This window comes from Hakea prostrata, chromosome 3 (assembly GCF_041222555.1).
Source record: "Hakea prostrata isolate BN-2017 chromosome 3, UWA_Hpros_2, whole genome shotgun sequence".
Taxonomy (NCBI): Eukaryota; Viridiplantae; Streptophyta; class Magnoliopsida; order Proteales; family Proteaceae; genus Hakea; species Hakea prostrata.
Window position 1 is genome coordinate 56061153 of NC_142602.1, and position 25468 is coordinate 56086620.

The window sequence follows — 25468 nt, forward strand, 5'->3', positions numbered from 1 at the left end:
TTGATCAAAGATGCCTACAGTCGTGGCTCTCTTTGGTTAAGGTTTCCCTTTCCTTTTATTGCTTTGATTATTTCTTTTTTGCAATTTCTTTTTCTCTAATATCCATTCCCTCGATTGGTGGACTATAAGCTACGGCAAAGGCCACGGTCAAAGTCATTATAATTATACTCCTCTTCCCTAGATCCAAAGCTGACACTCGGATCACTTTCCTTTTATTTTTATTTATTTATTATTCGCATTTTTTCTGCCTTTATTAATTATGCGTTGGTTATGTTTGCTTTATTTTTCGTCTCAATTCAATCGCATTAGATGTATGGATTAAGACCGTTCGTTTAGTTTAATTAAGTAATTAACAAATTTGAATCATTGCACTCTCGCATTATCATTAAAAGGTTAATTCTAAAGTGGCATATCTCCTTGAGATCGACCCGTTAGCTACACGATACCTTGCGCTTGCGGTTACTTTTAATTTCACAAACATTGATTTTCACGAACTCTTTGAATGTTACTCCCTTTAGGAATTTCTTGTTCAGGAATTCCTTTTCCGGAGGAGGACGAATATCTTGGAGTCTTTGGGCTGCGTTTCTTGGCTCTGCTGCCTTTGATATGGTAACCATGGCTTTCTGAAGCGTTTCTCATAGACGACACCAAATGATGAGTCCAAAATCTGCTTAGCCTTGAGATCTCTGAAGATTAACCTGCAAAACAGCGTTAGGAGTGGCTCGACTGTGGGGTCAGGAGACCACCTCCGAATGCTAAGTGAGTCAAGGAAATGATCACGAAGCTCTGGCTAGTTGTAAAGCAGAAATTGAATATAATAGTAAATGAAACAATTCAAATACCTCCTCTGTACGTAGGTCATGGTTAGGGGTGTCAATTTGTAGTTCGAACCGTTAAAACCGAACTGAACCTTAATGGATTGTGTTTGGGCTGAGGGAAGCGGAGCCCGCACCAACCCGAAACCAAACCGCAACCCGTTATAGACCGTTTTACAACATATTTTGTAATTTTACATTAAATAGTGTTTGAATCATTATATTACCAGTAGGTAGTTAGTATAGACAATTAAAAAAAAATTAAGCATGAATTCAAAGATCAAATAGTTATTCTACTACTTAAATATCTAGTTTCTTAATTTCTATAGGATGGGTGGATTTTTTTAATGGAAATTGACCAATAGCAACTTTGTTTTCCATAGAATTTTAGCTTTTGTTGTAGGATGCTCATTTATTTATTCTTATTCTTTTTCTTGCACACCATAAAACATTAGTCAACTCGAATCTAAACTGTTAGCTCAAACCGTTAGTTAGCCCAAACCCAAACCGCACCAAACTGAAACTGGCTTGAAATTGTTATTTTGCTAATGGGCCGTTTTTGAGCTAGGTGTTTTTCAGCCGAGACCGCCTCAAACCACACCGTTGACACCCCTAGTCATGGTTTATATAGTTTTTACCTCTCAATCCCGACTGTTGGATTCGTTTGTATCCTCTCTTGACCATCATTGGATCTTTAGGGTTTCACCCTTGAGATTCGAAGCTATGGGTAGTTACCAATCTTGACACGATCCCCACTCTGCCTTAATGGAAGTTACCTATAGTGACTCGATTACGTATCCCATAATCTTCAGGATCACCTTATACCTTGCAACCGTTCTTCATGTGTAAGCGCTGAGACTTGGTCAAACCGATCTCGAATGTGGTTCATCTAGGGTTGGAGACCCAAACCCGGTTGAATCGGATTCGGTATTATTTGATCCATATCAATCCTACTTTGATTTGATTGAACGTCGTGATTCTTTTCATTGTGCAATCAATCTCATTCCTATATATTTTGAAGAAATATAATTTTGATTCTTATAGTTTAAAAGAAGAAATATTGTAGACTTTTTCTTTTTCTTTTTTTGATAGAAGTCATAGATTTTGGGAAAAAAAATTTTGGGGTTGAAATCGTTGATTTTCTCTTTGGTAATAAAGAATAATAGATTTTTTTGGTAGTAAAGAAATCATAATTATTTTTTTGGTAATAAATAAATCGTAGATTTTGAGAGGAAGTAAAAATGTAAAGGGTATACTAGTCTTTCCAAGTTATAATATATAGAACAAGGTAAAATTGTAATTTCAATTATTAGTACAAAAATACTACTAATGATATATTTGTCTTTTTCTCTAATTCAATTTACCATTCTAAAGAAATTGGGGACAATTGCCATTTTAAGAGACATTTTTGAGTGTCTTTGACAATTTCATATACTTTTGGGGTGTCCTTGAAACTTTCTCTGATATAAATACTGTCCTTAAAAAGAAATGGGAAAAAGAAGAAAAACAAAAAGCTTATGCGCACTTTGACTACATCATGAGATAACTTTTACATACCATCAAGGTGGTGGTCTAGTGGTCCTAAGCTCACTCTATACAATTGGACTAATATTAGGCCTTGCTTTACATTGACCAACGTTAGTGCTTGCGCTAGTACTTCATAGGACTAATGTTGACAAAGATTGAACAATAAAGTCCAAACATTGTGTAGGAAAATATAAGGCAAGGCTTTGTCCATAGTACCTTTGAATTCTTGACCTCATTCTTTTGGTATTTTTTAGAATTTTGGATATTTTTTTTGGTACAAAGGGGCTTTATTAAGCCGGGAGATGGAGTAATATGCCTCAGGGAGAGTCGAACCCACGACCACTTCACTAAGAGGTGTTGGTTTCAATCACTAGGGTTGCGTTTGTTTGCAAAGGTGGGGTGGGAAAAAAAGGGTGGGAAAAAAAAAACATGTGGGACCTATGTGTAGTGGGGTGAGGGAGAAGGAAAGGAAAGGAAAGGGTTTTGTGGAAAAGTGATAGTGGTGGGTCCTACTTTTTACTTTTTCCAACTTTCCCACAAAGTACCACCAAATATGTGGGGTTTTAAAATGGCTTGGGGTGGGAAAGATGAGCTGCCACATCAGTAGTCTCTCACTTTCCCACCCCAAGCAACCAAACAATCTACCATTTTAGGATTTAAGGGAAAAGTAAGAAATCTACACTTTTTTAGATTTCATGAATTTTCCCACCTCACTTTTATTCCAGCAAACAAACGCAGCCTAGAACAGCTATGCGTTGGCTAGAATTTTAGATTTAGATTTGTGTTCTTATTACAGAATTTCAAATTTAAATTTCTCTGCATTTAAGTCAGACTGATTATCAAGCTAATTATATTGGCACCCGGTTTCAAAATTTTAAACCCTATTTGTGAGTTGAGCCCATTAGAGTTGGAGTCGAGATCACCTCTGTGCTTCCCTACGCTTTTGAACCACATATAGTGGTGGGAGCCCACCTATAAAATATGAAGAAAAAAATAAAAAATAAGAACAAAATTCACATGTTTCCGTAGGTCTTTTCTCTGTTGTGTGGTTCAAAAGTGTCAGGAGAATATATTGTTATTCTATGAGGGGAGCTGATCCGGACTCTTGGAATCGTCAGCCTAAAAACATCCAAGATAGACTATCCAAACACGTTTTCCCACAATCGACTCGTAGGTTATAATAGAAGTTTTATCATTAAATAAAGGGTAAATGTCATTTACCTCCCCTCTTAGCTGGACAAATAGCACTTAATTCAAAAAAATTCGCCCCCTATTTCGGGGCTATTTTGGTCCATAATTTTGGTAAATTTGATGTTACATCCTAATTTGATGCAAATATGTAGTAAATTTAAATTATTTCCTATAAATATTTCCATTTAAATCTCCTGCCTAGCCACATTTAACATGTTACCTTCTAAGGACTAAATCATTTAGACATAATTGGAATGATTAACCGACGATTCTATTACAAAAGTCCTTCACAATTTAAATTGTTTCCATAAATTATTTCATGTATATATTCTTCCCTAACCACATTTGGCGTGTTGACTTTTGAGGACTAAATCACTAGAATATAGTTGGTAAGATTGCTTATTAATCTTGAAGATTTTGTTATAAGATGTCTTCCTATCTATAAATTATTATATGTAGAATCTCTTCTTAATTATATATATATATTGCCGGAGACCTGAGGCAAACAAAGAAGGATTTACAATGCAAGCTGGTGGGGATGCATACCAGGATCTATTAAGCTAAAAGACCCTAGAGCCCCTGGCAAGATAGTCCACCTGGGCATTTAAGGATCTACTAATAAAACTTAACCTAATAAGGGAAAAAGCTGTTGATAGCTTTAAAATATCCAGAATAATACCGTTACTTGGCCAATCCAACGATTGCACCTAGCCATTTAAGGCCTTAACGGCAGGCAAGCAGTTAGAGAAAATAACCACCTGGGAGATCCTAAGCTCCAAAATACAAAAAATGGCGTCTCTAATCGCCTCAAGCTCCATGATAAGAGCGGAGAAACCAAAACAAAACAAAACAAAGTACATTATCGGAATCATCGGAATATAATTGGTAAGATTGGGATAGAATCGCGAGAGAAATCTTCTAAAAAATGCAAGAAATAACATAAAAATCACAAAATAATAATAATAATATAATATAGATTTTTTCGAGATATCGCGAGATATCGTCGAGAAATCGGCGATATCTTGCATATCTCGTTTCGGGAGGGGGTTTCGTTTCCCCCCCTCCCAATATCGCTGAAATTCGGCGATATATAGTTCCCTGCACGTACTACTATTTTGGGTTTTTCTAATTGTTTGATAAAAAAAAATAAAAAAAAGGATATATTGGGCTTTTAATAATTAAAGATAAATTGACCAACGGTAGTTTGTCCAAGTGGTAAGCAGCTTGGTTCGCTTAAGCAAGGTTCTGGTATCGAAACCTTGTCAGGTCAAAGCCTTGGAAACCGGGGTTGGCAAAAAAAAAAAAAAGAAGATAAATTGAATTTTAACTATGGTGTTTTGGTTTTTAACAATTATTTTAATTGAGGGTAATTTAGTATTTTAATTGTTAGGGTGATTATGGTAATTTAGAGTTTAAAATAAAATAAAAAATTTTTTAGCCAATGAGAGTTTGGAGTTGATATGGAGAGTTTATGATCAGAGCGGGTTCATACCTGTTCCGACCCCCGGGACGGGGAAACCGAACGCCCCGAGCGAACCGGATCCGAAGATGGCTTGCTGAAGAAGAAAGATTACTCGTCGCAAGCGTGCCCCAATCTTACTTATGGATTAGGGTAATCACCCTGATGACAGCAGACTTAAACTGACGGCTGCGGATAATCATCATCAAAGGGATAACTATCGCATAACCTAACGGTTATCTCAGGAGTCCTCTACTAGCCCAAACTAGTAGAAGTCTATCGCTCAACGGATCTTACTAATGAGATCCAACGACTACACGAAGAAGGCTCGAGTGCATCCAACGAAGGAGATTCGAAGGTACACTCTATATAAACCTCACTACCAACAAGGTGAGGGACGGATCAATCGATCAAGGAGAATACTATCCGAGACTCAGTTCGGATACATACCGATAGACCTAAACTATCGGCGTCCCGCTATCTAGATCACCTTTCCCGTTTCTTCATTCATTAGCTCGTGTTTCTAGCAGAGCCGTTGTGATTAAGTTCATCAACCGACTTAGCCTTCGGAGGTGGACTCCGACCCCAGCGGTCGGGCCACATCCGACGCCGCTATGCAGACATCACGTGGAGATCCAAGGGCTGAGCAGATTTTGGACGCATCATTTGGCGCCGCTCGTGGGAAAGACTTGAAAAAGCCATGGTGACTAGATCGCAGCCGCCGCACAACGCAATTCCGGTGTCCGGATACCCGGGGTGAATAATCCGGATATTCCCCAGAAAGCCAAAATCCTATCGAAGTGGATAAAGGCCGTGGAGGACGTAATCTTCCTCCCGATACAATCCAAGATCAATTGGATCAGGTAAAGATTCAACTCTTGGAGGTGAGCCAAGCACTCCGCTTGCTCACCGGACGAGTGGTTTTACCACAAGAACCGATCAACACGACTCGGGGAGACGGCATTGCCACGTGACCAAAGAATGGTGAAGATCGGAATGCGATCGAATTTCCGTGAAGGAGACCGAGGACTTGGAGGACTGATGATCAACCAAGGCGAGGCGATCGGTTCGATAGACCGCAAGAGAGTACAACCGATTCAAATACAAGGTTGGATTCTGGGGTAAGAACTCATTCACCCACCGCGAAGAACCGTCGTGATGATCGAGCAGTCGTGACGAGAGAAACGTCGTGAAGGACGGGCTGTTCGTGATGATAGAGTAGCACGTGATGATCGTGTTAATCGAGGTCGTGATCGATGGTGAAGATCACCCGACCCAGATTGGTCAAGAATTGGCCAACATCAATGAGAAGTTAGGGCAATTGGCTAAGGGAAGAATAATCGAGGATATTTACTCGGCCATTCGGAAGACTCCTTTTGCTGAGCCAATTGCGGGATATCGGTTTCCCATAACTTCCGTTTGCCTACCTTCTCAACATTCGATGGCTCCGGAGATCCAACAGCCACATTGGTTATTACCAACAGACCATGGCGTTTGTAATTCGATGAAATTTTATGCGGGTTTTCGGATCATCTCTAACCGGAGCGGCACAAAAGTGGTTTTCTAACCTCCCTCGGGAAGGATCGTAAACTTTGATGAATTGGCACGCCAATTCATAGGACGATTCCGAGTGGGATACGGTCAAGAAAACGGAAGAAACCTTGTTTATCGTCAAACAGGGAAAGAGCGAATCGATCAGAGAATTTCTGAAAAGATTCAACAAAGTGACGATGGAGATAGAAAACTTGGATGAACAGTAGCCGAACCGCCTATTCACAGGACTCACAAATCGGAAGCTCCCGGAGTTATTACTACAGGATATACCCACGACTTATGCCGAGTTGGTACAGAGATGCCGAAGGGCTGAAGTCATGGAGATTCTAGATGCGCGCCAAGGAGATAATAAAGTCTCCAATAAGGAACAAAAGGCTCCCGAGCGAGCAAGCCAAAGAAGAATGTTCGTGATCGGGTTGGAAGATCCCAACCTTGGCGCCAAAGATCCCCGGCAGAAGTGAGTACACTCCATTGAATGCTCCTCGGGCCGATATTTTGAATATCCTCAAAAGAAAAAATATTTTGAAGTGGCCGCCTAAAATTCTTTTGAAACCCGGAGAGCAGCAGGATCGGGAAAAGTATTGCCGATTCCACAGGGACTATGGTCATTACACTAATGACTGTCGTCATCCAAGGCAGATATTGAGAGATTGATATCTCAGTGGACATCCGTCCAGCTTTGTTAGCAGGAGAAGGGAGGAGCCACGCGGGCCACGTGCGGCTGCTCCTAAAAGGAATCGTTCGGTTAGTTCGAACGATCAAGGGAGGCCCCGAAGTCCAAAAAAGGCAAGGAGGTGATTGAAGCCGCTACTCGGCCACCGATCCTTACCATCTTCGGGGGTCCAGAGGAATCATCGAGTTTAAAAACAAACAAAGTTGGAGGAGAGGGAAGGAAGAAGCTGAATGGTGAAGATTCTATCACTTTAGCAAGAAGATGAGAGAGATGTTTGACCTGATGATGCTATAGTCATCAAGGTAGAGATGAGGAGGAAGACAAGAGTATGATTGAAGGAAAAGATCAAAAATTGAAGGTGGATCAAGATTTGATGAAACTTATAACACCAAGGCGAAGAGAAGGACGGTTATGGATTTTTCCATTGGAAGTTTCAAAAAAAAGGAACAACGGTGGTGGAAAAATAAAGACGAACATCAAGATAGGTGTATGTTGAAAAGAGAAGAAAAAAGATATGGAAGGAGAGAAGATCTCTGGGAGTGCATTTAAAAGAAAGGAGGGTCGAAGAAGGAGCTCTGTGAGATGAGAAGAGAGGAGATGAGGAAGGAGAAAGGAGAAACAGGAGGGATGGAAAAGATTACAGGGGAACAATGGAAGAGTTTAAAGATGAATGAAGTATTTCAAGAATAAGGATGTATGAGGGAGGACATGGGAGACGGAGGAGAAAACGGAAGAAAGGGAAAGGAAGAAAAGAAGAAATGTGAAAAGAGAAGGGAAGGTTGAAAAAAAAAAGGAAGAAAAGAGCAACAAGGATGGTGAAAAAATGGGAAGTGGAGGATGTGAGAAAGGATCAAAAAAGGCAAAAGATGAGGGATGACGAAGAGAGAGGAGAAACTAAGTATGGATGCCACGGAAAGATCATGAATAAGGAAGATGAGAAGTAAGGTTTAGATGATGTGAAAGTATTATAAGGGCTAAGAATGAGAGAACAAGAGGGAACAAGATTTAAAGAGGATAGGAAAAAGAAGAAGAGAAGGGTGAAAAGCACAAAAGAAAAAGGAGATGAGGTTTAGATCGAGAAAAATCAAATGAAGTGAACGAAAAATGTGCCTTGGAGTCTCCTGGCAAATCGGTTCAGGACAGAGGGAATTGAGGCAAAAAAATAAAGCGAGATATGGAGGCTCAAAAGTGATGACAAGTTGACAGGAGAGTTGGTTAAAGATTTATCTCAAGCAGAGAAAAGTGCCTTAGGCAAAAGAAAGGGAAGGAAGAAAGGGACGAAGAGTGGAAAGCTGAGGAATTAAAAGAAGCACTGAAAAAGGGAGAAGGGGAAAAAAGCATATAGGACATCCTTGGGAGAAGACTTGTTGGGAGAAAGATAAGAACAAGGGCGATTTACTATGTAAGCAGTGTTGTGGATGCGGAGACGAGATATTCGCAGATTGAGAAGGGCCGTCTCATGATGGCGAGAAGCTAAGGCATATTTTAGGCTCATCCAATTGAGGTATTTACAACTTTTCCTCTTAGTAAAGTTCTTAACAAACCGATTTGTCGGAAGGATGGTATCCCGGCGGTTGAGCTAAGTGAGTTCCAAGTGAGCTAAGAGGAGAATCAAGGGGAAGGATGTAGTAGAAACAGCACGGAGCCCAATTGAGGACCAAACCAACCACTTGGGAGGTATATGTCGATGGTTCGAGTAATAAAGATGGAGCAGGGGAATTCTATTAAAAAGTCAGAGATTTATTATCGAATGCTTTGAGATTCGATTTGATGCAAGTAATAACGGGGAGTATGAGGCCTAATAGAGGACTCGGTTGTCAAAGGCATTAGCTATTGCAGATGTTACATTTATAGTGACTCACATAGTCAACAAGCCAGGGGGAGTATGGCATTAAAGAACCACGCTGCAAAAATATCGGAGATAGTAGCATTTCAGAACAATCGAAATTGAAGATATCTCAGATTTGAGGAATGAAAATCAAGGGAGAGCATCCACAGCCAAGCAAGGAAAAGAACTAGACCTTCGGTCACATTGAAGAGGTAACTTTTCCAAGTTATCATGAGAAAGAAATTTCTTATATTGAAGGAACGTGCTGGATGGATCCAATAATTGAATATCTAAGAGATGACAAGTTACCCGAGGATCCAGAGAAGCAAGGTTGATCAAGATTCGATCAGCTAGATTTGTCATTCGAATGGGAGACTATATAAAAGATCTTATGCTGGACCCCTTATGAGATGTATAGGCCCCGAGGAGCAAACTCGCTTGGCGAGGTTCATGAAGGAATTTGTGGCGCACATGGGTGGCAGAGCCCGCCCACAAAATTTTAAGATCGGGGTTATATTGGCCTAAGATCCAAGAAGGCTATGGACTACGTCGTCGATGTAGTAACGTCAAATTCATGCTACAAGATCGAAGGCCGGCGGAAATTATGACTTCAATTCTAAATCATATTCCCTTTGCAATGTGGGGAATTGATATCATGGGCAAATTCACCAAGGCATCGGGCGGACGGGAATATCCGATAGTAGCAATTGATTACTTCACAAAATGGGTAGAAGCTGCACGGCGACAATTACCGAGAAAAAGTGGAGAAATTTGTGCTTGAATCAATCATATATCGCTTTGGGATTCCAAAAATAATTGTCACCGACCATGGTACTCGGTGAGTCCACAATTTGAGCAATCGTGGAACATATATGATCGAGCATCGTATGTCCTCGGGCATACCCCCAAAGCAATGGCCAGGTAGAGGTTACAACCGAACGCCACCGGAAGGAATAAAGAGAAGACTGAAGCTGACAAAGCTTCTTGGGTCGAAGAACTATATAATGTACTGTGGGCTTATAGAACTAGGTTCGAACACCACAGGAGAAACTCCATTCAAGGTTGGATATGGATCCGAAGCATTGGCACCGGTGGAGATAATGGCGGGACGTTACGGGATCGTGAGTTCGAGGAAAAAGCAAATGAACAAGGATCGCTTGATAGTCTTGATTTGTTGGACGAAGTTCGGGCAAAGGCAATAGCACGAACTCAACATTATCAAAGAAGGATAGCGTCTCATTATAATACTCGAGTGAAGAATCGCGGTACTTAGCCGGAGATTTGGTGTTGAGAAACACCCTAGCTTCCGACCCGCATCACCAAAGAAAGTTGGACCCTTCGGGAAGGACCTTATATGGTTGTGAAACCGGTCGGTTAGGAGCTTACAAGCTGAAGAACATTGATTCCCGTAAAGAATTGGATCGCTCGTGGAATGCTAGGCATCTCAAAAAGTATTATCCTTGAAGATGATTTCAATTTTGTTCGTGATGTAATCATTTTCAACTCAATCAATGCAATTTTTGGTTTTCAACAAACTATCTTTTGATTGGGGGGCATCATACAACACATTCAAGAACAAGATCCAACTATAAGGCATCGGATGAAAATTCGTGTGGGTCCTTCAACACTTCAACACTTATGGAAAATCTTTCGAACTTTCTTAAGTCGAGGCATCGGATGAAAATCCGAGTGAGTTCCTTTTGCAAGGCGTCGGTTTAATACCCGAGTGAGTTCCTTCGAGACTTATTGAATTTTTGAATTATCCTTAAGTATAAGGCATCGGTTTAAAACCCGAGTGAGTTCCTTCTCAGACTTATTGTATTTCTCCGGAAATCCTTAAGTATAAGGCATCGGTTTAAAACCCGAGTGAGTTCCTTCTCAGACTTATTGTATTTCTCCGGAAATCCTTAAGTATAAGGCATCGGTTTAAAACCCGAGTGAGTTCCTTCTTAACTTATTGTATTTCTCCGAAATCCTTAAGTGTAGGCATATTGTATTTCTCGGGAAAAAGAAAGCGATAAGTGGAGAAGAAGAGAATCATCTGAAGATCCAAAGAGGGATAAAACAATAAAGGGGATAAAGATCAAAGAAGAAAGAAAGGAGAAAAGTAAAAGAAGATGTAGAACAAACAAGAGAAATTGGAGGAAAAGAAGAAAGAGGAAAAAAAAAATATCAAAAAGAAAAGGGAGAAGAAGGAAAAGGAGGAGAAGGAGAAAAAGAGAAGAAGAAAAGGAGGAAGGGGAGGAAATCTATTTGGGAGGAGGAAAGGGTAAAACAGATGGAAGATTGTAGGGAGGATCAAAATGAGGATTCAATATGATCCAACGAAAGAAAGCAGCATATCAACAAAAGGAGAAAAGAAGAAGAAAGTGGAAGGGAGAAAGGAAGAAGCCGAAGTGATAGCGACAAGGGATGGCATCACAAAAGGGAAACAGAAAAAGCAGAAGAAAAGCGAGAGAAGAGAAAAGCAAAGAGCAGAAGCCACGTTGGGAAGACGAAGACGAAACAACGAGTAGAGGAGAGAAAAGTAATCAAAAGAGGATAAGAAGAAAGAAACAGGAGAAAGATAGGAAGTTAAAGAAAAAGAGAGAGAGAACAAAGAAAGGACACAAGAAGGATGAGAAGGAGAGACAAAGAGAAGGAGAGGAAGAAGGGGGTAAAATCCAACAGGAGAGGAGGAGGAGAAAAAAGAGTAGAAAAGGAGAGAGAAAGAGAAAAGGGAAGAGTTGGGAGAAGCAAAGGAGGATGAAAGAGGAAAGAGAAAGACAAGGACGGAAAGAAGGAGGAGAAAGGGGAAGACGAAGATAAGAGGAGGATAAGAAAAAGGAAAAGAGAAATAGAGATGGATAAAGTGGGGATCTGGGAGCACTAAAAAAAAAAAAGGAGAAAAAAAAGGAAAATGGGGAAACCCAGAAAGAAAAAAAAAAACAAGAAAAGTACTTTGGGGAGAAGAGGGGAAAGAGATGAGAAATCAAAAAAAGGAAATGGAAGAGGGAAGAGAGGAAAGGAGGCGGAAGGAGAAAGGTGCGGCAAGAAATCATCTGGAAGTGGATAGATGGAGAGTACCAGAAGGAAAAGCTGATAAGAGAGGTGAAGGCAAGGAAAGAGAGGAGAAAGAGAAAGAAAAAGAAGACAAGGGAAGGGATGCCACAGGAAACAGGGAAGGAGAGATGGAGAAACCAATGTGAGCATTAAAATAATGGAGGTATTTCCGATATGGAAAAGGAATGGTACAAAAAGGGAAAAGTGAAGCAGAAGGGAAAGGGGATTTGAAAAATGAAGAAGTGGGGAAGATAAACGCATCTTCACAATATTTCTACAAGATCAAGGAGGAATGAAGAGTTAAGTGATAAGTTTTATCATTAATACTTGATATTCAAGGCAATACGGCAAGAGATGGGGAAATTTTGAGGTAAAGAATAAAGAAATGTCTATTCATTAAAATGAGGGTACATCTACAAAGGAACAACACAAGCCTTTTCATGTGGAGGGACCCCGGCGGGATGACTAGATGAGAAGAGCAAGAATGAGGCGAATCCTCACAGCAACAAGAGACTGGCGTGGTTCTCGGAAGGGGGTCATCTAGATATGCCTCAATGAGGGTCAGGGAAAAGGATCATCACTCCCGGGCCGTCGGGAGATCCAACCAACGAAGACCTGGGGGAACCCAGAAAAGGAGAGGGAAGGGGATCGTAAGGAGCCCCAAAGGGAGGATAAGCGAATGTGAGAAACAGCAAGGAGAAAGGAGGGGTATTGAAGACCCTCCGAAGGTTTGGCTATATGCTGGGCGCTAGGGATTGCCAACAGATGTTCTGAGATCCCTACTAATAAGGGCAAGAAAGGGAGCCGCCGGCCTGGGCAGGAGACAGAAGAAGCTCAAGGGCTTCCGAGGGAGGTCACTTCTTCCTCATGCTTTCGAGCTCCACAGAGCTGCGGCAATGGTCTATTTGAATGGCCTGGCCAATTTCTCACAAGTTTGAAGAAGGAGGGGACAACAGGCTCAAGCTACATGTGTTGATAAAAACCAACACATCATTGGGAAGATGGAAGACAGAAGAAGCAAAGAAATATGAAAACATAAATAAGCAAGAAGACGTTACCTTGTAGATTGACTCACAAGGGAGGTGTCATCCGGGCTAAACGGGAGAAGGAGCAAGGAGAGAGCTCCAGGCTGGATCGAGGACCCGTGGTCATCTTCGGGTCCAGGGGAGGAAGACTTCCTCACCATCCGTCGAAGCTTTGGATTTTTTGTTGGATGGAGCATCAATTGTGTCATGCCTCCTCTTGGTCGGACGGAGGAGGAGACGGGGCCCTCTCCACCATTGGTTTCTTCCCTTACCCGAAGCATCAGAGGATATTCCGATACCCGTAAGAGGGGTCGGGAGAGGAAAGAGAAGCCTCTGATCTACAGTCAAGACCCCGGGCGATTGTTGCTGGCTGTCAAACGGCTCTAGCGGCCTTCACCGAGCTCGGGGTGCGGGAGGCACGCAAAGAAGAAGGACAAGAATCGAATTCAAGACATATCACTTCATCAAATCAAAGGATGATGGTTAGAAGCTCACAATGAGCCAAGCCCCAGATCAAGGATGGAGATATACTCCATTTCATATCCATGTATCTCTTGATACCACGGAATGGATTTGATCTCCGATGGCCGCCTCGTCTTCTTTGGATAAGGGAAGGCCCGGTACTTGGACGAAGAAGTAAACCTCCTCCGGTGGTCGGGAAGTTAAGATCGATGGAGGCGCTCGACGGAAAAAATATCGTTGCGCCATCTTTTGTGGTTAGAAGGGCAAGTTCCTTTGGCAAGGATGCGCCCCTCCAATCAAGTTCAGCCCTATTGCGTTTGGAAAGAAAGACCCATCCGGGAGGATGGGAGATAGAAAGAACATGAAAATGTACAAAAAGAGAAAGAGATGGCGTGATGCCAAGCTCAAAACACAAGCCCAAGAAGCCGACGATGAGACGCCAGCTATTGGGGAGGAGCATTCCGGGACAAATGTTCCAGTGATTCAAAATTGCGGAAAATAAAGGATTAAAAAGGGAAAGCGAACCCCGCTTTCCAATGTATCTATGTACAGAGAAAATTCACCCGAAAGGGATGAATCAACCCTCTCATCAGGGTGGGGAGCCCTAACCTGATATGAGGAAGGAAGGTCAAAATCTTGGACAGCGGAAAGAAGAGTTTCTCCATTATAAATGGAGGGAACAAAGCCAGGCCCACCATTGGACCCGGAGGTTTGAGGTTGCCCAGAGGAATCAACGGTCTTGGAAGATCTAGACTCGACAAGGACGGGGAGAAGTTTCGGTTTTTCTTTCAAAACCTTTTGAGAAACTTCAGCGAACTCCTGCTAGAGGACGGTTAGGGTTTTGTTATCACTATCCGACTGTTCGGGGGTAGGAGAAGCAAAAACATCACTGCTATCACCAACATGGGGTACTAAAGAAGCCCTATCGTCCGCCATTACTTGTTTCAGTAAACTACAAAAAGAAAAGACCGGTAAACTTCCCGATTCGGTGAGACGGAAGCTTGAGAGCGGAAGGCGCGAAAGCGAGACAACAAAGGTTCAAATTCAGACGGGAAGAATGAAACCTACGAAGACAACGAACCGCTTTTAAAACTCCCGCACGAGTGTTCGGGAATCCGAACGATCGAGATTGATTCAAAATTGACGATCAAGATTCGGGAGACGTTTTGAAAGTTTGAACTCACGAATCCGAAATAGGCGTTCGGAAACCGTCGCTTGGATGACGTGAGCCACGCAGATCAACCGCAACAAAGACATGTGGCCTTACACTCACAACGCTCGAGGAAAAGTGACCACCGCATTAAATGTGATATGACATTTAATGAAGCACGCAGAGATCATCACCTGACGACGAACCCGGTTAAAAACCAAGCCCTGGGATCGACCGAACGCTTGGTGCAGGGGCTCGTGATATGGAGAGTTTATGATCGAGACCGGGTTCATACCGGTCCGACCCGACCCGGTCGAGACGGAGAAAACCGAATCGCTCCCGAGCGAACCGGATCGAAGATGGCTTGCTGAAGAAGAAAGATTACTCCTGCAAGCGTGCCCCAATCTTACTTATGGATTAGGGTAATCACCACGATGACAATGAGACTAAACCGACGGCTGCGGATAATCATCATCAAAGGGATAACATCGCATAACCTAACGGTTATCTCGGAGTCCTCTACTAGCCCAAACTAGTAGAAGTCTATCGCTCAACGGATCTTACTAATGAGATCCAACGATTACCCGAAGAAGGCTAAGTTCAGATACATACTGATAGACCTAAACTATCAGCGTCCTGCTATCTAGATCACCTTTCCCGTTTCTTCATTCATTAGCTCGTGTCAGCGAGCCGTTTGTGATTAAGTTCATCAAGCGACTTAGCCTTCGGAGGTGGACTCCCGATTCCAGCGGTCGGGCCACATCTGACGCTTTCGTTTTGCAAGACATCACGTGGAGATCCAAGGGCTGAGCAGATTTTGGACGCATCAGGAGTTTTAGAAAAATATTTAACGGTAAAAGTTAAATTTAATCGAGAAAGTTACTAGAGGGGAGATGTTTAATATATGGGTTCGCACCTCCTTATGGCAGAGCAAGTTTTTTACCGCTAGACTAACCCTTCATTGGCTCAGGTCCAGCACATTTCATCTCCTCATGGCTCTGGAACAAAGCATCGACGTTATCACGTGCAAATACATACGTGCAAATACATCAGTGCAAATGTGCCAATCTGCCAATCGACACTGGAATAAATTTTCTGAAAAGTGAGGGGTATTTCAGTCACATGGAAAGAAGCTAATGGAAATTAAAAAGATAGTAATTGAGGGGAATTAAAAGCTAATTACTGTTTCACGACAGCTCACTGCGGGCCACCTAGCTTAGGGGCGGTTTCGTTCTGCAATTTCCTGAAATACTACAGTTTTCACGTGGCATAAGATTAGCATTGAATCTGGGACCCACTGGAATTGACTCGCTTTTCCCCTAAATCCAAGTGTCCAACACCGCAAACCCGTTACCTTACCCACCTCTCTCTCTCTATCTCTCTCCGTTGCCTTTTCTTTCTAAATTTTCTGCCCCAAAATCTCTCTACATAGCGTGTTCGTTACTCCTCGCAAAGGAAATCCAGAGCGTGATTTTCCCTTTTATCGTAGAATTCGATATCTTGCCAAGAAATACAAGTTTTGAACAGTTGAGAACTGCCTAAAGAGGATCTAAAGAAGAGAATTTTCTGATAAAGAAGGAAAGAGAAAGAAGAGTTCTTGAAGCTTTGGATTCCTTGTCAATCAAAAGAGGTTTCCGAAGAAGATACCGTATTAATTATTTTTTGGGACGAAGTGGAGGAATGGGTGGGGGTTTTCATGTCATGTGGGCTCGGTTTCTTCTCTTTTTTGAACAAAAGGTGCTTCCTTTATGGGCAATTCGTTCTCTTATGGCCGTTCTGCAACTTTGATATCATGGGTTTTAGTTTTTATTACTTAGGGTTTTAGTGTCACTTCTTCTGGTCTGGTTTTCGAGGAAAATCAGCATTTGGGCTTGTGCGAAATTCAACTTAGTTTGGTTAGGATATCTCCATGGTTCGTCTGCTTTACTTAGGATGGCTTCTTAGGATTCTCGGGCTGGGATTTCGAATGATTTTGTTGCTTTCTGGAGTCTGGTGGCAGTTTCGAGTATTTAATCTGGTGTTCACGCTTTGAATTTGAACTGGTGGAGGATTTATTTAAATTTGTTTCAGGAAGGAAAAAAATATATAAATATATAAAGGAGATCTGTGTCGTTTCTTATTTATATGGGTGAGCGGTGAGATGTTGTCTTCTCTGTTTTATTATTCTAACTGGAAATGGAGTCTCCGGTTCGATCATTATTTCTGTTGTCTCACTTGTTATTCCTGCAATTTTGAATTTTGTCATGTTACAGAGTGTCGATCATCTTATTTTACCCAAGAAGTGAACCTGTGATTGTGTTATCCTCACAAAATCGTCGGGTCTGATTTGGGTCTTCTGCAGTTGAGATGATCAGAAAACTCTCCAGTCTAATGAAACAGAATGGGACGTGACAAACGGAGAAATCAGAGAAGTGGTGTTAGACCAGGGTTGGGGAGGATGGTGAAATGCCTATGTTCTGGAGAGCAGATAATAACAGATGAAATGGTTCCCTCATCTGACTCCTTGGCCACCAGAGACTATTCGGCCAGTCTCTACTCATCTCGAACTGGTGAAACTGAGCAGAAGCCAGATACGAGCAATATTGAAGAGGCTGAATCATCCCTCCGTGAAAGCAGCTGTCTGAACTATGAGGTTTGTTACTGCATATTTTCTTGCCTTTTTTATTTTGCTGAGTTTTGACTATGTGAATGTCATTCTGATTTTGGAGAACGACATAGAAAACACATGTTAACCATATGCTATATTTGAAAGATTACTTTTATATAGAAAAATTCCTTTTTGCTTTCCACATTAGATGATACAATGAGTTGGGTTGTGTCTGTTTGTGGTTATTTAGTTGACATTGTAGATTCGTTAACTGCTGCATTGCGTAAGATTAGTATGGTCATATCGAGAAGACTATAGGTGGTCAATGTGTTTGTTTTCTATATTCTTTGGACCTTTACGGCTACTTGTATGAGATATCTCGGTAATACATTGTGCTCAGTTCCTAGCTAAATGTTATATGTTGGTTCTCACAAATATGTGAATCGAGGTCTTAAAAGCTTCGGCTATATTCTTGGCCATCTTCACACTCATTATTGTGGCGCTGTTTAGTTTTTCCTTCTGTCATTCATCTTTAACATTCTATTCCCAAATAAAAATTGCAAAATTGCTTGTCCTTTGATCTCTACTTTTCTTAAACTAATGGGTAGCTTACCATTGCTTATGAATGAGAAACTAATTCCTTTGTCTTTTGGTTCTATGAATTTGGTCAAGAAGTTCAAACACTTTTCTATATAGAATTTGGTTATGAAGCTCAAATACTTTTCCTATACATAGGAGGCTAGAGCATTGTTAGGAAAGCTCGAGTATCAAAAAGGAAACATACAAGCCGCTCTTCATGTGTTTGAAGGAATAGATGTTCCCGCTGTTACTCCCAAGATGAAACTCTCAATTGCTCGAAGATTTGAAACCCGCAGACGCCGTTCCACTTCCATCAGTGATGCTAGCCCTCCCATGTCTATGCATGCTGTCAGTTTGCTTTCTGAAGCAATCTTTTTGAAATCAAAATCATTGCAAGTCCTTGGGAAACTTAAAGGTACAGTTCTTGATACTTTAATTTTTCTGATCTGCTTTTTTAACATATCTTGTAAAATTTTCCATGCCCTTTTTCTGGTATTTTCTGTTTTTATTCTCATTTATAAGTTACCTAGGCTGGTGACTTCCAAGTTTTTATTGATCAGCTGTAGTTTATTATTTTAGAAGCTCATAAAACAATTCTCCTTCAATTAGAATTTTCTGATTCCTTTACATTATGAAGTAGGCTTCAGCATCAAGGTGTTGTCATTACTTAAGCACCTTGTAACCTGTCTTTGGTTAACATGCTCTCATTAGTCAAATTGCCTGGACCTTCTTTTCTTGTTTCTTTTGGGTGTCAACCTGCACAAGTTTTTTCCAAGTAATTTGCGTTAATTAGCCATCTTAAAATCTTATGCTCTGAATGTCTTTCGCTGAGAATTATCTCAGAGGAATGCATTCAATATTTTCAATATTCATTGTTATAACCATCTTTACACATCTGATTTTTTCTTTCCAATTGGTTTTTGCAGAAGCTGCTCAATCATGCAATGTTATTCTAGACACTGTTGAATCTGCTTTACCGGAAGGCTTGCCTGAAAACTTTGGTACTGCCTGTAAATTGCAGGAAACTCTAAACAAGGCTGTTGAGTTGCTTCCGGAGCTATGGAAGCTTTCTGGTTTTCCTCATGAAGCAATTTTGTCATACCGGCGTGCGCTTCTCAACCATTGGAATCTTAGTGTGGAGACCATTGCAAGGATACAGAAAGAGTTTGCCATTTTTCTTCTCTATAGTGGTTGTGATGCAAGCCCCCCAAACCTCCGTTGGCAAATAGAAGGCGCTTTTGTACCTAGGAATAATATAGAAGAGGCTGTGCTTCTGTTGATGATTTTGTTAAGGAAAATCACTCTCAAAAGGATTGAATGGGATCCATCGATCATGGATCACCTTTCATTTGCTCTATGTATGTCAGGTGAATTAAGAATCTTGGCCCATCAGTTTGAAGAATTACTTCCTGGGATTTTGGATAGAAAAGAAAGATATTACATCCTAGCTCTCTGTTACCATGGGGCAGGAGAAGACATGGTTGCTCTAAATCTATTGAGGAAGCTGCTAAGCAGCAGAGAGGATCCAAATAACTTTCCAGCTTTATTAATGGCTTCCAAGATTTGTGGAGGGAACCCTAACTGTGCAGAAGAAGGGGTGGGCTTTGCTCGCCGAGCTGTCGGTCTATTGCAGGGTGGATGTGATATGATGGGAAGTGTTGCTAACTTGTTACTTGGTATTTCACTCTCAGCTGAGGCCAGATTGGTTGTTTCAGACTCTGAAAAGATAGTGAAAGAGTCTGAGGCACTTAAGGCATTAGAAACTGCTGAGAGAACAATGAGAGAAAGAGATCCCAAAGTTCTGTTTCATCTTAGCCTTGAAAATGCTGAGCAGAGGAGGTTGGATGTTGCCCTTTACTATGCAAAGCAACTATTGGAATTGGAAGCCGACTCTAACATGAAAGGGTGGCTCTTATTGGCTCGAATATTATCTGCTCAACAAAGATACAAGGATGCTGAAACAGTCATCGATGCTGCTCTGGATCAGACTGGGAAGTGGGACCAGGGAGAATTGTTGCGGACTAAAGCTAAACTCCAGATTGCACAGGGTCAATTGAGAAATGCTGTTGAAACATGCACTCATCTGCTTGGTGTTCTTCAAGTTCAGAATAAAAGTTCCATAGCTGGAAAGAGTCTTCAAAAGGTAAATTGTGTTTTTCTTTCGGTTCTATCATTGTGATATAGCAGAGAAATAATTATGATCCATAGTGGTGTCAGCTGAATGATCTTTGGACACTTTTTTCTTCTTTCACATAGATGAGGTAGGGGTGAAATGCCACTCATACCCAGAGCTAGCTGGTTCTCCTTGAAATGGGTTGAGGCGCAACAGCTGACTAGACATCTAGGGGTAAAACACTGTTTCGGTGTGGGCCGCGAGAGTGGTACCAAATCAAGGCAAACTCTGAATACTAGATATGACCCCCCAAAAAAGGGGGTCAAGGTCGGCTAGTGAGACGACAATACCATTGCAACTACTCAAATCATACTCCAGAAGGAAATGTGAAATTATTGAGCATTATATGGGACATGGTCTCAAATTGTAAACTTAATTTTGTCCTCTGTGCTTTGTTTTTACTTTAATTGTTTTCTTTCTGGAGAGGAAAAGGGGGGAGGGGGGAGGGCTGCAACAGGGTCGGGTTGGGCCGGGCTTTTGCAATCCCAAACCCAGCCATATATATTCTAATATAAGCCCATTCCTAGCCTGATGCTAAGCCCTACAGGGCCAAGCCAAGCCCATTCCCATCCTGATTGGCTCTATCCTTGTCCTTGATCCTAATTCATTGAGATCAAGTATCAGGGACAAAATTAGGGCCAAGGTCAGGGTCAAGGCAAAAAATTAGGGACGGGTCGAGACTGGCTCGGCGGGCCAAAGAGTAATCCCAGCCCGTTTTTGGCCTTAGTCAGGGCCATAATATTTTGGCCCTAACCCGCCCTAAGAGCCAAAATCTTGAGCCCAAGCCCTATTCGGGGTCATGGCAGGTCAGGCTTGTCAGGGCCAAACTTGCACCCCCGGGGGGGAGGTGAGAATCCATCATAACTTTGCATTTCAGTTGAATAAGTCATTTGTAACCAAGGGTGGATATATTACCTTTTCTTCTACTTGTATATTTCAGGATAGTGGTAAGCATGACAGAAGTTTAGAAGTGGAGACATGGCATGATCTGGCTAATATCTATATGAGGTTGTCACTGTGGCGAGATGCTGAAGTCTGCCTCTCTAAATCCAAGGCCATTAGTCCTTATTCTTCTTCTCGTTGTCATGCCTCAGGTACATTGTATTTGCATTCTTCACTACCACAATACTGTCTTGTTTTTTATTTTTTTGGCATCTGGCGTAGCATTTCTCCTGTCATTTTTTGCTATAGAATGTACAATAACTGTAAGTGCAAGAAGGTATCAGTTTCAGTGAAACTACAAGAAGTCTTTTGTCTTGTCTTTGTGTGAACAGTGGTTTTTTATAGAGATGGGTTTTGTTGAGATTCTGGAACTCTTAGCAGGTAAAAAATTGACCTGCCTATAAAGAATAACTGGCTGTGAATTTATTTTGATGCCATTAAATTTATTATATCATTATAAAGGATGATAGGAGTAGGACTTATTGTTTTCATGTCATCTCCAGACTTACAGTTTTCATGTCGTTTAGGTAACCTCAAGGCACCAGAGTGATTTGGATGCCTAGATGCCAATGTGTTGCCTTGAAAAATAGGATAAGACTTGTTTTGATGAATGACATCTCTTTAGAAATGAAGCTCAATCTGATTTACTAACATTGTTTGTGCAATAAGTTAGTTATGCTTTAATCTTCCGCCGAACAAAAAGCAAGCTTCAGCAGTTGGAGAAACATTACAATTTTTCTGAAATATACATTACATAGGTCTCCAAGTGGACTATGGATTCAGAAGTTCTTATGAATGTGTGCTCGAGACTAAATATTACTTCCATGAGTACTGAATTCTGGTTGGATAGCAGAACAGTTAAAGCTGTTCAAGGAATGTGGACTAGCTTGTGCTGTTTCCTGCATGGTTCAAAAACTCAGCAAAATCTTTATTGAGATATTTAATATTTTGATGAATATTTCGGTCTAATCAGAATGAATGTAAACTCGAGTAATTAAAAAAAAAAAGAAAGAAAGAAAGACTCAATTGAAACTTCGGTATTTCAATATGAAAACTTGGGACTTTTAAAAAACTTCAGTTGAAATTTTTGAAAGTTTGGTAATTGTGCGCGACTCCATCCAGAGGAATGTACTAAATCACCTTTTGTGGACAACATTTTTTACTACTGATGTTGCTAAAAATGTCCAAATGGATCAGTTGGGGTTTAGAATACTTTATTTTGACCCAAGGGTGGGTTCAATAGATGTTAGGTCTCTTATTTTTGGGTTTACTAATGTAGCGGGCTACTTTATAAGCCCATAAAGCAGGGCTAGTGCTAGCACGCGGGATTAACGTTGAAATTCAGTATTTGAGTGAGCGTTGACTTAAATTTGGATACTTGATAGCAAGATAGTGATTGGTGCTATTGGGCAATGCATATGGATTGTATCCCATTTCCAATTTGTTTTCTTCTTCTTCTTCCTCCTCTAAGAATGGCTTCTATCATTCAAGGTGCTGCTCAAGATGTTTTATGACAAAACTAAGTTGCCCCGCCACCCCCCCCCCCCCCCCAAAAAAAAAAAAAAAAAAAACGAGAACCTACGTTTTTGTGTACCCAAATCAACAACCTAAAATCCTCAAACCTAAACATGGTAGATTGGTGGGTTTTTTATAGTTTGGTGATTTGTACTCTACCATTGTTACTTGGAGAAGAATGTACATTGGCTCCATTGAACTGTTTAGTTGGATTGATCCTAGATGGCATTGCAGTTATTATGAAGTATCTACTAAGTTCTAAAATAAACATATTAGGACATTAGGAGCATATTGAATGGATGGTCTTTGAAAATTATTATATATTTATTATTATGAATCTTTCGGATTATGTGTGACTGTATACTTCATTACTTGTTTAAGATTTTAAGTTGCTTATTTTGTATGTTATTTGGTACTCAAACAATGTGTAAATGTCTATTGTGTAATTGTGTAATCATACATGAGGATTCGACTGTATATTTCCAATCAAGGGTGAGTACCATACATTAATTTAAGTTACTATTTCTACAAGATCACTTTTTAAGTTTGTGATATACCCTAAAATAGGAAATCCATGAAGATTCAGATTTTGGCCTAAAACCCACCAAAACCTAGCAGGAAAAGTACCAAAACTAAGTAGGATTGGCTTGGGCCGTGATGCCACCACTGCCTGTGGGGATTGGGACATCTTATTAAAGTCTATGGCGCCCAGCTAGGAATTAGTGAAGCTTTCTTCATTCAGTCGGATTTTCCAAATTTCAGTGTGATCTCACCAAATATTGGTATTTTAGGTGTCTTGGTCCGACAGAAAAACAGAATTGAGACGAATTTATAAATGTTGGTTTTGGGGATGTGCTTCACACTGACAATGCATTTGGATAACATAACAAAAGATTGTTTTACCTGTTACGTTTTTAAGATTTTTTTTTGTGCCCAGTCTCATTTCTCAATTTTGATATGCAAACTGGAGAATAACCCCTTTATAGTTGAATATCTGAAGCTCAAAAGTTTTTGTTGTCATTCTCTTTGTACACAATATGGTGTGCTTCGAGCAATCTGATCCAACCAACACCTCTCGTCTCTCCCAAGTAGCATTGAGTTTAAATGCAAATCGAAGTTCTGTGAGTTGGATTGCCTAATGAAGTGGCAATGATCCAAACTTTTAGTTGATTATTCAAGATTGAACATGGACTGGGATTTCAGGAAATTTTGGAGATTGTGTGGCCAACTAAAAAAGATGCACAAATAGAACCTTGCGGAAGGAAGGAATGGCTTTTTCGTAGTTGGGTTCTGTGGAACAATGCCATTACCAGACAATAGAAGATCTGGCATAATTCCAAACAGGTTTCTGGTTGTGCGCTGAGCACAACTGGAACTCTTCTGGGCACATATCCATAAGGCACCTGCAGCTGCTGCTATATATCCGAATGAGGTGAACTCGGTTAATTTATTTTGCAACAGTATATCAAAATTCAAACTGGATGTCTCTTAGGAAGAGCTCATTTTTATCAGTTACAGACAACCATTAGAAATATATTGTCAATTTAGGTGGTAACTGGCACATGTATATGTGATCTAACAATTTTGAGAGTAAGAGGTTGGGAATCAACAAAGATGTTTACCGGAGGTTGTGGGAGGCATATGTAGAAAACCAGTATGATGACATGTAAATCATTAAATTCTCATTATTGCAGTGAGGGGTGGGGGAGGGTAGGTACCGTCTTTCTTATTTTCTTGCATGGATTTTGCTTGTTCAGTTGAGGGGGTGATTGGGAGAGGGATTTGTTGACTTTCTGGGTATACTTTAGTGGCTGTTGGAGTGTGTATGGTTCTTATTCATTATTTATTTACTTATTTTAAATATTTCCTTAGTTTGAGATGGCACTGCTGTTTGGCCTTTCGATTGCCTTTCTAGATATTCCTCTACCATGAAGAAATTGACCTTTTTTCTTTCTAAACTTTCAAAAGAATATTCTTGATTATAAATATTTCCCTACCTTCTGATTGGTTTGTTAGGCGTCTCATTATTGATTTGCAATCATGTTACTGAAAGTGAGCATCTGACATAAGATGGAGCAAGAGACACTTAAAAAGTTTAGTTTGGCTGGTTTATAAAGTTTCAATTCAAGGTTTTAGTGCCATTGGGTTTTGCTTGATAAACTGGTCACTTCTATTTCTCATCACTATACCTTACTAGGTTATTTATTTGGACCTGTAATCAAAGTATGGTCCTGCTTGTGGTATACAGGTGATGGTGTTTTTGCTTGAATAACTGGTCCCTGTTTTCCTTCTCTTTTATAGCAAGGGCTACTGACTTTTACTTAGGTGAAAAATGTCCTCTGAATTTTGATTTAATTTAATTCTTATTTCTCATGATTGGAGTATTATTATTTTGGGATGAATAAAAGTAGTATTCATTATTACAAGAAACTACAATAAGAGTAGAAGTGTCAACATTGGTATTTTGCATTATTAATAAATTAACTGTGCAACTGAGAAACAAATGTCAACATGTCAACATTGACACGCAAAATTTTGGTCTTTTCAGGTTTACTCAGTGATGCAAAGGGCCTCCATAAAGAAGCTCTAGTAGCATTCACAAGTGCACTAGATATTGAACCAACCCATGCCCCAAGCCTGGTTTCTACAGCTACTGTGCTTAGACAGCTTGGAGATGAGTCATCACCTGTAGCTAGAAGCTTCCTAGTAGACGCGTTGCGGCTAGACCGAACAAACGCTTCTGCTTGGTACAACCTTGGGCTTCTATACAAAGCTGAGGGTGGTGCGTCAGCCTTGGAAGCTGCTGAATGTTTTCAGACTGCAACTCTTCTTGAAGATTCTGCACCGATTGAACGATTCAGATAACCAGCATCAGATAATACAGCTAAACTTGTAAGCATTCAATGTATACTTGTAGTTCTTTTTCCTCTCTTTTTAAGGTTTTGA

General features: G+C 40.7%; 1 protein-coding gene across 4 annotated transcripts; it reads left to right on the top strand.

The window, feature by feature from the left end:
* The first annotated feature begins 16085 nt into the window (after nucleotides 1–16085).
* On the top strand, nucleotides 16086–25468 carry NPGR2 (no pollen germination related 2). Of its 4 annotated transcripts, none has more exons than XM_089150608.1 (6): nucleotides 16086–16463; nucleotides 16979–17358; nucleotides 18049–18307; nucleotides 18819–20035; nucleotides 21006–21159; nucleotides 25071–25468. In XM_089150608.1, exons 2-6 carry the CDS (start codon nucleotides 17107–17109, stop codon nucleotides 25385–25387), a joined length of 2199 nt encoding a protein of 732 aa, XP_089006734.1. In that variant the 5' UTR covers nucleotides 16086–16463; nucleotides 16979–17106; the 3' UTR covers nucleotides 25388–25468. The 4 variants fall into 4 exon arrangements, with proteins under 4 accessions (XP_089006734.1, XP_089006737.1, XP_089006736.1 ...); XM_089150611.1 differs by having other exon boundaries at nucleotides 17068–17358; XM_089150610.1 differs by lacking the exon at nucleotides 16086–16463 and adding an exon at nucleotides 16473–16854.

Bases quoted from the DNA above. Each gene is read 5' to 3' on its own strand.
- NPGR2 (XM_089150608.1), top strand. From the start codon at position 17,107: ATGGGACGTGACAAACGGAGAAATCAGAGAAGTGGTGTTAGACCAGGG. The intron at 18,308-18,818 runs GTACAGTTCTTG...TGGTTTTTGCAG, and splicing joins AGTCCTTGGGAAACTTAAAG to AAGCTGCTCAATCATGCAAT. The intron at 21,160-25,070 runs GTACATTGTATT...TGGTCTTTTCAG, and splicing joins TTCTCGTTGTCATGCCTCAG to GTTTACTCAGTGATGCAAAG.